This window comes from Triplophysa rosa, linkage group LG22, assembly GCF_024868665.1.
Source record: "Triplophysa rosa linkage group LG22, Trosa_1v2, whole genome shotgun sequence".
Taxonomy (NCBI): domain Eukaryota; kingdom Metazoa; phylum Chordata; class Actinopteri; order Cypriniformes; family Nemacheilidae; genus Triplophysa; species Triplophysa rosa.
In genome coordinates this window covers 6,659,228-6,670,958 of record NC_079911.1, presented here as the reverse complement: position 1 = coordinate 6,670,958, position 11,731 = coordinate 6,659,228, and the positions used below count along the sequence as shown (strand labels likewise).

Here is an 11,731-nt window from a genome sequence, read left to right as displayed (position 1 = left end):
CACCCAAGAGAACAGCGGGACATGCCACGCTGGAGAAATTTGCTCTTTTAGAGAAAAAAACTCGAACACTTCTGGAACCGCCGAGACGCCCAGGGGAAGTCGCTGCAGGAAGGGACAGTCCGCTGCACCACGTCGTAGAGCCGGCAGTCTTATAGCGAAGTCTGTTGATCACGAGCGAAGGCTCCGAAGAACAAAAGGTGAATGAATGAGGCACGCCGTCTCCCTTTTATACCCGGATATCCGGGGGCGGAGTCCGGCATGCAAATTTCATTCGCCAATTTTCACTGGCCTTTTCTAAGAAGTCGGAAGTGATTGGTTCTCAAGGACGAACCCCATCTGTCGGTTCGACACAACGTCGAGAGACCGACAGAAAGGGAACTGTGATATCATAACGGAATGAAATCATTTTTTTCTACCTTTCAGTTCGTGAAAAGATTATTTGTTATTTAGTCCATTCTAACTAAGTTGACATTTGAGGGGTCGCTACCGATCTACAGTTTGATTGACGGCCGTCGCAGCCTCTTGATGACCAAATTCACTGCTGTCTTCTCATCCATTGAATAAAAGTCAGACTTTGTATGAGATCGATGGACACTGGTGTGCACCAGGTTGCCATTATTTAACACATGACAGTGCAGAAAAACATTGACGGATATGAAAATGTACAGCGGCGTCTTGACCCACACAGGTCAAGACAAATGTATTAAACAAGTTATAAGCAATTACAGACGTTTTTGCTAACTTCTAGACTAATTTACACCACCCCAACCCCTTCAACCACACGCCTTTTTTTCCAAAGCCCAGCCCTCCAAAGACATGTCAGCCAACATGGTTAAGAAAAAGGAAAAGTCTGGTTGGCCACAAAAGCATGGAACACTCCCAACAACTTTTTGTTTGTGTAGCCTAGGGCTATATCACAAAGACGGGTGTGATTTTATAGGAGACTTAATCAATGACACTTTTCAGAAAATAAAGATATGCATTTAAAAAAAACGTTTCTTCTTACACTCATAGACCCGACAACCGATTGTTCTGTTCATATCTGATCCAAACACAGCAAATGCAAAGCTAAATATGGCAAGCAGCAATTGTTAGAGACTGTGTAAAAACATACTGGGGTCTTCTTAATAAAAAAATAAAGTCAAGTAAAATAAGTGTTTTTATTTTGCCAAGTTTCCCATTGACTGCCTGCCAAAATGGGGCAATTGGACAAAAACTTCAGAAGCAGTTGTCACCCCTTTACCTTTCTTATTCATCCAAATATTAAAATGTGCCTTTACGCTGTTCCAAGCCCATATAACTTTGGGAAACATGAACAAATACAGGTAGAATTTTACAGGGACTTACAGACCCAGTCACCATTCACTTTAATTCTATGGGGAAAAGTGCAATGAAAGTCAATGGTGACTGAGGCTGCCAGTCCACAACATGCTTGATTTTGTCTTTCAAATCAAGACAGGTCGTACAGGTTTGGGACATAAGAATGAGTAAAATGAAAGAATTTTCATATTTGGGTAATCATTGCTTTTAATCTCGTAAGATTTGCGCAATAACAGTGAGTAGGTGGTTGGGCTCCAGACCACAACTATCCAAAAACAAACAAACATTCTTAAATGACAAAGTTATTAACAATAATAATAACTTTCAGTAATGGGTTGGGTTCTGGTCAAAGGATTAAGGTCAATTAATTTCTTTGCATTCTGCTTAAAAAAAGGTGCAGAGTATGTTTCTAGCTGCTCAGAAACTAGTAACTTACATACTTTGACCTTAGTTCCTCAGTTAACCATTATAGAAAGCTTCCATTATGGCTATAAATTAGCCTGCTTGATTGTACAAAAAATAACATTTGAAAGAATTAAACAAATAAAGCAGCTGTATGTGAACATGTTCTATTTCATAAAGACCTAAATAACAAAAATCAAACATACAACAAAAAGTAACCATTATTCCTTGCACAAATTAGCCATACAGAGAACCATACAGGAACATAGTTGCACCCACCCGCATTTAAAAAGGCAGAATGTTGGCCAAATGATGCCAGCTCAAAACTACACTGAAATAAAATTCAGTGTGTCTTTAATGTAAAACCACAGGGGCATAGCAAAACGAATTGAAACCCGAACAATCAGAACAAAAGGGAAAACCACGAAAACCATCGGCCCATTACATACATACAAAGCATGAAGAAAACGTACTTCTCCGTAACAACATACCAGAAACCTAGATACAAAGATGTAGTCTCCATGCCAACAACAAAGGCACAGGTTTAAGCTCCACCCATTTCAGAGAGCACGCCACGAATCCTAAAGCTGACCAAAAGCTTTCAGCGAGCATTCTAAAACCTTTTTCTTAGGATGACTAGAATGTAAAATCTGTTTACAGTTGCGTACAACGTCTAAGATGCATATGAGCATCTAAGATATGCTCATATTAATAGGAATGTGTTTTGACTTACGCCAGCCCATTTTCCACTTTCTAGTGAAAAGAAAGCAGGTCTTACCCTCAAGAGGTTTAAGTTAGGGGCCCCTTCCATTTTATGATCCATCAACTGAAGAACAACCTGAAACAAATGAGAAACTGGGTCTAATAATAGCTCTTTTCCTTACCCAACCGAAGTCAAAAGCTGAATATGTCAATACAGAATTACTTGCATAATCAAGCATCCTCCAAATACATGGCACTTCCAGTTCTTTCACAGCTCTGTTTCTTAAGGAAACGGGTCTATTCTGAGAATCCTGGCCGGAACATCCAAAAGGAAACACCCCGGCGACCTTACTGCACATGTTGAAGTCAAGTATCAAAGCTCCAAAGGCGCAAAAAGTATATTGGCACGGAATTAAATTCCTTTACGCTGAGCAAAATACAGGCATATTATTATGATTATGAAATGGATGCTGCGAAAAAGGATCTTTGAAAAGTGTACACCAAGGCCGCATCGCCAACAATAAAAAATGTTATGAAAAGATAAGATGTAATCTATGGCCACTAATATTAATTCATTTATTAATGGACCAGTGATAAAAAATCTCTGTGACCATTTAATGCTATCTGTTCAACTCATCCAGAAAGTTCCATCTTAAAATAAGGTGAATATAGCCCAAGTAATACTTTACACTACATGAGGGGTCATGTTCTTACAAAAAAAGTGAAAAAGTGTAGTAAAGGAAAAGATCACTTTGACTTCCGAATACTTTAAGAACAGGGCAGCAGTAGTTAAATACTAAATGTTCAACAATAATGTTCAAAATTCTGCAATATATTTGAGGTATCTTGTTATTGTTTTGGGTATTTGTTTTTCAACACCTTGAAGCACCACTGACCTGTTAGTAATGCAATATCACAGCATTACAACACAAAGTCAGATCTCCAAAAGCACAAAAACACAACAATTTATACTTCAAACGTCAAAACTGTTGATATAACAGTTCATTGGTGCTCAGAACTGTCATATTTTCTGTATTTGGACACCAGCCTCTACTGGCTTGTGTTTGTTTATAAGCAAAACAGACGAGAAGCTGCTTTTGAGGGACTGTGCAGTGACACATCTCATACATACCATGCATTTCTCATAGTATACCACTGTATTCAACATGTAATTGAGAAAAACATAAGTCAGACTGACGTCACTCTGAACAGGTGATTTTACTCCAATCATCTATAAACGGTCATACAACGTAATACTTTACCAGATAATCCATGTATTTCCTCGACGGCTTCTTGCTGTTGTCTCCGGAAAGCAGGAAGCCTGAGTTAAGACGGCTGTGGTGTGAAACGGTGGTGTTAATTGAATGCATCCAAAAGTCTCGCTTTTTCGATGGCTAGGCTTTGGATTCCCCGCCTCTCCGATGTGAAAAATAACACATGAATAAAGCGGCTAGCAGAGTTAGCTGTGCACTCCTCTTTCTCTCTCCTTGATTAACGTTACAGTCCCACGCGCGGGTTTGTGCATAAAACAATTCCTTTTGCAGAGATTCAGACGTGTAATGCAATCAAATACATCGCTACATACACATTTTTAATTCGCTTTATTTCAATCTTCGTTCATCCAGACGTGTGTACGGCGAATGAAATACAGACTGTGGGCGGAGAGAAGTGCTGTTTGTTGTGTGTTCGCGAGCCAGAGACGGCCGAGCATCAAGGCATGCGACGTGACGTCATTTTGACGCTTTACATTACGTTCATTGATCCGCTGTGGACCTATCTTTTCACTTAAATGTACACGGGGTGTGTAAATGTATGTATATGTATAAAATAGCACACCCAATAAGGTTTTTTAAAGATGTAAGGCGTCGTTTAATATTTATAGCGAAGCGTACGACGCCAGTCACGTGATAGTAGCTGACGCTACAGGTTCCCTTTCTTCACGTGACGTGAAATGTAACGTGTCAGATATTTGTTTTATGGTGACCTCTACTGGTTAAAGGAATGCATTACTCTTAAGGAACATTTGAAAAGGACTTCAAATGTGTGTGTAATCGGAGATTTATTTCCATAGGAACATAACCTGCTCAAATATTAGCTTCTTTCAGGGTAAACAAAACGTACTGGCAACATGATGCAAAACTTTGTAATACTTTTGAATTAACACGGGGAGGTGTATTGCTATTTTTCTGTTTCAAAACTTTAAAATGCCTTAAATAAAAAGTAAACTTAAATATATTAATAAAATAACAATGATAGTAACGATATAAAATATCAAACTGCTTGATTACAAGGACAGAATATTTATATGTAAGCTTTTGATGACTTGAATCAGTTTGAAATCACAGTTTTTAATCGTTCTTTTATTCTTCACTTTTCCCAAATGTATCTTTTCTTAAATGTATTCCTTGATGATTCGATTAAATAGAAAATAACACTTTATATAAATAATTCCTTAATGAAAACATTACATTTACATAATACAATAATTAGTTTATGAGCATCCTGTGAACTTTTGGAAATGGTTATAAACGATATTATAATCATGCACTTTACATCATATATTTTATTTATATTCATATTTTAATAATGCACTGATTACTAATACATCGAGCATTATATGATTTTATATAACTAATATTGAGCAATAATATTATTACAAAGTGTTACAAGAAAAGACATTGTAGAAATATATCGTGTATTGAAATGTAATGTTTTAGATCGTGTCTATGGATAAGGATAAAGACTGGTTACAGTCAGTCTGAATGAGATGGCATTTGGGGTTTATTCGCAACCCCAGGGTGATTATTCCGATTGGCTCCACCCTCGATTATTCTGCTCTGGACCGCAGAGCGCATTCAGCGAAGAGGGGCAGGAGTACACAAAACCCACAGACTTTTCCCCTACAGTCCTGTGAGTGGAATTTTCAACACGTTTTACAGGGAAATGTCTTAAAAAAATTTCGACGTGTGTTTGTAGACCGTACGTCGCCGAAAAAAGGCTGCTGCCTGTTTAAAAGAACGGCACGGGGAGCGTATTAGAACTTTGGAAAGTGAGTTTAACCACCGTTTCCACGCACAACTATGGCGCTCAGAGCGAGAGCTTTATACGACTTTATCTCTGAAAATCCCGGCGAGATCTCTGTGACAGAAAACGAAGTTTTAACTTTGTGCAGCGAGGAGGTTGTTGATGGTTGGTTGGAGGGCACGAACAGCAGAGGCGAGACCGGACTCTTCCCTGCATCATACGTGGAAATTATAAAGACTGACACATCGGTACAAGGCAACGGGACATCCGCTAGCTCTGAATATTACTACCAAAGTAGCCCTCAGAGGAGGGACACCTCAAACGAATCGACGCCCACTCATTCCGCTACTTACGCGGGACATCTTCAACAACAGCAACGGCACAGTTTTCAGACGAGCCAAGATAGCGACGACGATTGGGACGAGGACTGGGATGACAGCGGGACGGCGGAGGAGCATCACGCGACACCTGAAAAAAGCGGGAATGCTCGAGCTGGATATTCGACGACGAGTTCCTCTGCGTCGCGGCGCGATAGCGCGCAACACTCCAAAAGCACAGCAACCGTTGGAAAAAATCTCAACAGGTTTTCAACCTTTGTCAAGTCTGGCGGCGAAGCCTTCGTTTTGGGCGAAGGTTCAGCGTTGGTCAGAGATGGAGACAAAATATTTGTGGTTATGGGACAGTATGGGCCGGAATGGCAGGAGAACCCGGATCCGTTTACGTGTATTATTGACGACCCCACCAAACAGACCAAATTTAAAGGCATGAAGAGCTATATGTCATATGGACTTACGCCCAGTCATACACAGAACAAGGTCAATAGAAGATACAAGCACTTCGACTGGCTTTACGCCCGTCTCGTTGAAAAGTTTCCCGTTATTTCGGTGCCACATCTGCCAGAGAAACAGGCCACGGGGCGCTTTGAGGAGGATTTCATCTCCAAGCGTAGGAAAGGTTTAATATGGTGGATGAATCACATGACGAGTCATCCAGTTTTATCCAAATGTGATGTTTTCCAGCATTTCCTTACATGCAGCAGCAACGACGAAAAAGCTTGGAAGCAAGGCAAGAGAAAGGCAGAGAAGGACGACTTAGTTGGTGCCAACTTCTTCCTCACCATCTCCCCTCCAGCTTTACCCCTTGACCTACAGGAGGTGGAAAGCAAAGTAGATGGGTTCAAAACGTTCACCAGAAAGATGGACGAAAACCTCATGCATGTCAACGTCACCATCAATGAATTTGCCAGAAAGCAGATAACAGGTTTTAAAAAGGAATATCAGAGAGTCGGCCAGGCCTTCAGACTATTAAATCAGGCCTTCGAGTTCGACCAGCAAGTCTACTCCGCTCCGTTAAACAAGGCCATAGCACACACTGGAGAAGTGTACGAGACCATTGGGGATTATTTTGCGCAGCAACCCCGACAGGATTTAGACCCCATATCCGATCTTTTAGCGATTTACCAGGGACATCTTGCAAACTTTCCGGACATTATCCATGTTCAGAAAGGTTGGGGAATTTTCTTGTGTGTTTGCTCAAGTGCGCGTGTTGGCATGCCATAAATTGTGGATGTAGGTCAGTGGGTCGCAATTTATGTCGCATGAGATCGGTTTACAGAAAACACACTTTTAGTCAACCGGCCAAAACTCGATGTTGTAACGGTGCCGCTTTCGCTTGATGTATAATAGAGTCAAGGAACGAGATTAATGAAAAAACAATTATCGACTTCAATCCAGATAGAAATAAGGAAAATAAGGACGCATGGATTTAGAAAAATGGTACCCTTTTTAAGATGCATTAACTTAAAGGGGTCATATGACATGGCTAAAACTAATATTATCGTTTGTTTTCGATGTAATGTAATGTGTATACACAATTTAAGGTTCAAAAACGCTGTGCATGTTTGTATCTCCTCTTTGCCCCGCCTCTCTGAAACGCGCAGATTTTTTACAAAGCTCATGGCTCTGAAAAGCGAGGTGTGCTATGATTGGCCAGTTAACCAGTGCGCAGTGATTGGTCGAATACTGCAAGCGTGTGTTGGAAATGTAACACCTCTTACCATATTTGGAACATCAGGTTCCAAAGCAATTGTACTGACAGGTACGCCCACCTTACTTGCGTATACATTTGGGCGGTCTTAGTCAAATCATACCACGAACTGACGTAGATTTGTGGGGGTGTGGTTACACGAGGCGTTTCAGGCAGGTCTGGGTGAGCATTCGCTTTTAGACAGAAGGCATCTTTTGTTCCGACACTTTCATTTTTGCAATTTTACGTGTCTAATACATGCATGGGCAACTTATAACACACTTATAACACACCAAAGACACAGAAAAACACGTATTCGCGCCATATGACCCCTTTAATACCTAATCGCAACCGGCCCATAGCAACATGCTCTCGGCAGTGACAAAATAATGACACGTCCTGATTTCTCCCGGGTTCGTGAGAGGGCATAAGGGGCCTGTCCTTGCAGCATGGGATGTGTGTTGCTCTGATGGACCGATGCCAACTCTGTTGTAATTCCAACATCTCTTTAGTGGGGGAAGTGTACGGCTCTAACAAAGTCTATCGCTTTGATGTGTAATGATGATATTGAATGATGTCATTCTTTGCGGCAGACTCATATTTCAGAGTGTACGTCACACAAATAGTTAATGCTGTTTACTATGATAAATTGCTTGCCTTTACGAAATAACTGACACCGGGAAAGCTTTTGTGATGAAGGATCTAAACCTAAGCTTTAGGCCCCAGCACAAGGTAGCTGTGAATGCTTACATCACATGCATTCACTGTTTAACTCAAAGATTTAGTTTTGAAGATGCTTTTGTTAAAGATCAACTTTTCTTGTAAAATAACAAAGCACACGTTAATGTCTAGTAGCATAAAGTGTGCAGGGAATACTGAAAGTTGGCCTTGAGTTCATGCAAACTCAAATTCCAAAGAGATCTGTAAGCACTCAATCTGAGCCTTGACTGGTCTGAGCTTGCATTTCCATATGTTTGAGGTGGCAGAATCTCTTTAAATTGCAAACACGTGTTTGTGCGAGTGCACATTTTGAAATGGAATTCTGGATTACTTAATGCTTTAATTGTTGTTCCTCCAGGAGCCCTCACCAAGGCCAAGGAGAGCCAGAAACACGGGGAGGAAAAAGATGGAGCTGCAGGAGGCGGCATCAACGAACGCTGCAACATCATCTCCTGCGCCACGCTAGCCGAAATCCAGCACTTTCACCGCATACGTGTGCGCGACTTCAAGACACAGATGCAACATTTCTTACAGCAGCAGATTAACTTCTTTCAGAAAATCACAGGCAAGTTGGAGGAAGCCAGGGACATGTATGATCAGGCGTAGAATGTTAAATTCAGGATAAAATAATACTACAAAAGAACTGAAATAAAACAATAATTAAGAAACTTTTATTTTATTATAGATGCTTTCAAATACAGGTATTTTATTTTTAGAATTGTTCCGGGTGGCCTTAAGGGATGTGTAATGTTAAAAAATGTGTGCCAGAGATTGGCAGTTGTCCTTAAAGAGATTCTTTCATTGTTTATTCACCCTCATGTCATTCCAAACCTGTATGACTTGTAACAAATCTGCAAAAAATAATATTTTAAATAACGCTGGTGAATAAACAACATTGCCCATCATTGACTTCAATTGTATGAACACAAAACCACTGAGACATTTCTCAAAATATATTCTCAGTTATATACAGGTTTTATGACATGACGGTGAATAAACAATGACAGATTGTTTATTATTAGTTTAAACTATCCCTTTAAAATGAATACTTTGTTATTAAAAATTAAATAGCACATACTCTGATTTACATTACAGTCATTTGGTTTTCATCAAGCTTGAACCCTTGAACCTTCAAGTGTAAAAACAATTTCAAGATTACAGTTTTATTGTAGTAGTACTTACGGTAAATAGTAAACCGCATAAATACTTCTTTATAACGATGTGCCTGTGATGTTCTTTCTCTTATTCCATGGACTTTGACCTGTGGTGACCCTAAATAAGAGTACGTTTGAATGTCTTTTGTACTGTCTTTTGGTTCTTTGATTAATCTTAATACAAATATTGTGACAAATTTACCTTTTCATTGTCTCACTGTGTCAGACAGCATATCGGACATGGTTGCTGCACAATTCCCTCTCAGTCTGTGCGAGATTTACCTCACTCATGATCAATCTTTATCGAATCTGCTGTGAGGGAGAGGCCCGTGTCTGTTTTAAATTAAGTTTGTAAGAGAAAGACGAGACACAGTTTCTCAGCCCGGGAGGAGAAGTGCAAAGAAACAATGACCTAGAAAACATGGGCTGAACCCCCTTTATCTAGAAGACATTCCAGACGAGTCGCAGAGGATCACTCACGGCTAGTTTACCAGCAGTTTCATTATTCAGTTTATGTCGCTTAGAACTGTACTTCACTTAGTTTGGCAAAGTTACAGCTTAAAGGACATTGTTAAACATTCGTTATTATGACCGAATACCAGCTGTTTAAAAAATGAAGTGAAACCGTAGAAAAGCAGAAAAGAAAAACAGGAAAGCAAATGTAAGCATAAGGCAGATTAAACACACTCTTTGATCAAATGGCGTCTTTAAGGAGAGTGCTGTTATCAGTTCTGGTGCTTACTAAAGGACAAAATGAGTCGCCCAGAGCAGTCCTTGTCTCACTACAGCTGAATTATTTATAAGAGCTAAAGTTAGCCTTCTGTTTCCACATGCTGCATGCTTCTCCATTCACACACTTGGGTCACCAAACGTGAAGAATTTACCACATTTCCCAAATATTACATAACATAAGATCTAATGACTAAGACGGTCCACATCTGTGTTTGAGGATTTTCTAAATCAAATATCTAAGCAGGTTCATCATCTGAATAGTTGGCCTGTGGCTTGTTTGGGGATAAAGAAACTTAGGAATGCAGGCCAAATAATTCAAGTATTCTAGAAACAGGTTTTTAAATATTCTATCAAATTCCAAGTTAACTGTTTTAACCTCTTCCAAGGATTAAAAAGCAGAACTTTTATTCTACATTATAAAACGGTCAGTTCTGGTGCTTGATTCTGATTGGCTGAGCCGAGTTCTAAGCCGTTATAAAATACCCTGATTTATAACGGCTGTCCGCATTACATGGCCTAAACATAATTTTATTTACTTTATTTTATGAAACCTTGCTACGCATATGGATTAACCGTTTTATAAAAGCAATTAGCCCTGCGAAGCAGTGGGTCTGCTTCGCGTCGTGCCACAACGCCCTTAGCTGTTATAAAATGCACGGTAACCCACTGCTTCTTGGGGCTTATTGCTTTATTAATAACCAATGAGTGTTACATGAATACCATCATCAACTCGGAAACACTTTCAATCACATACATAAATACGCACATAAATATGAAGAGTTTGGTTCCAAAATGAGATTACTCTGTTTTTAAAATCTTTCGAAAATCATGTTTTTTTTTTTGTGCATTCCAATTAACATCAATCAAACTGCAGTAAGTTTGTTTTGATTTAAGCCATGATAACTCAAAAAATACAGCTAACACAATAAAACACAATAAAAACATTGATATAAAAAACTGAGTTATCTCATTTTGGAACCAAACTCTTCATATAAACTTTCATAAATAGTATTTGCAGCACATAGAAAGTTCTATGAATTACAAAATATCAAACAGTGTCGTATGTCGCTAAAAACAATATCAAATTATTAGACACGTTACACATTCTGTATATCCTACGAATGCCATCATGGTTGGTAAGTAGCGTTGCAAATACATCCGCGGGAGAGGATTTGTTTTTGTGGTCAGTGTGATATTTTTAGTTTAGATACTTCTTAAAAATGTATTTTTGAGTAGTTTCAGTTCCCTTAATTTCATGCTAAGTTGACAGACTGTGTCTGTAGCAAACGTGACCATATAAATAAACTTTAGGTATTGAGAATACAGCATGATGCTATTGTTTTGTTATCAACATATACAGCACTGTTTCTCAACAGGGGGACCGTGGCCCGCAAAGGGGGTCCCAACCTCCAAGGGGCATCAAGATGACTAATATTTTAAAATTAGACAAAATGAGCATTAAAATACATAAAAATATTTTTTAAAAGGAATAAACGTTTTCCAGTTAATATAAAGCTCTAAAATATTTTATTTAAAAAAAATAATATTAAAATATTTTATTGGGTAAAAGTTTTCAGTTTTTGTGAGTGGGAGGAGGGTCTTTGAATATTGTTAAATACAGTGAAGAACCCCTGATATACTACAAGAAAGAT

At 39.2% G+C, this 11,731-nt stretch overlaps 2 protein-coding genes across 3 annotated transcripts in view; one reads left to right on the top strand and one right to left on the bottom strand.

The window, feature by feature from the left end:
- Positions 1-4,133, bottom strand: part of arl15b (ADP-ribosylation factor-like 15b) — a 61,685-nt gene extending 57,552 nt beyond the window's left edge. The window contains exons 1-2 of one of the 2 annotated variants that reach the window (XM_057321017.1): positions 3,687-4,133; positions 2,501-2,560 (exon numbers count right to left, since the gene is read on the bottom strand). In XM_057321017.1, coding sequence (XP_057177000.1) covers positions 2,501-2,560; positions 3,687-3,794 — 168 coding nt within the window. In that variant the 5' untranslated portion in view covers positions 3,795-4,133. The remainder of the gene's footprint in view (positions 1-2,500; positions 2,561-3,686) is intronic. The other variant, XM_057321018.1, reaches the window with a different exon arrangement.
- A 1,164-nt stretch (positions 4,134-5,297) lies between these two features.
- Positions 5,298-9,535, top strand: snx18b (sorting nexin 18b). The gene is made up of 2 exons (XM_057321008.1): positions 5,298-6,954; positions 8,552-9,535. The coding sequence occupies exons 1-2, from the start codon at positions 5,505-5,507 to the stop codon at positions 8,797-8,799; spliced, it is 1,698 nt and encodes a 565-aa protein (XP_057176991.1). The 5' UTR covers positions 5,298-5,504; the 3' UTR covers positions 8,800-9,535.
- Positions 9,536-11,731: the final 2,196 nt, after the last annotated feature.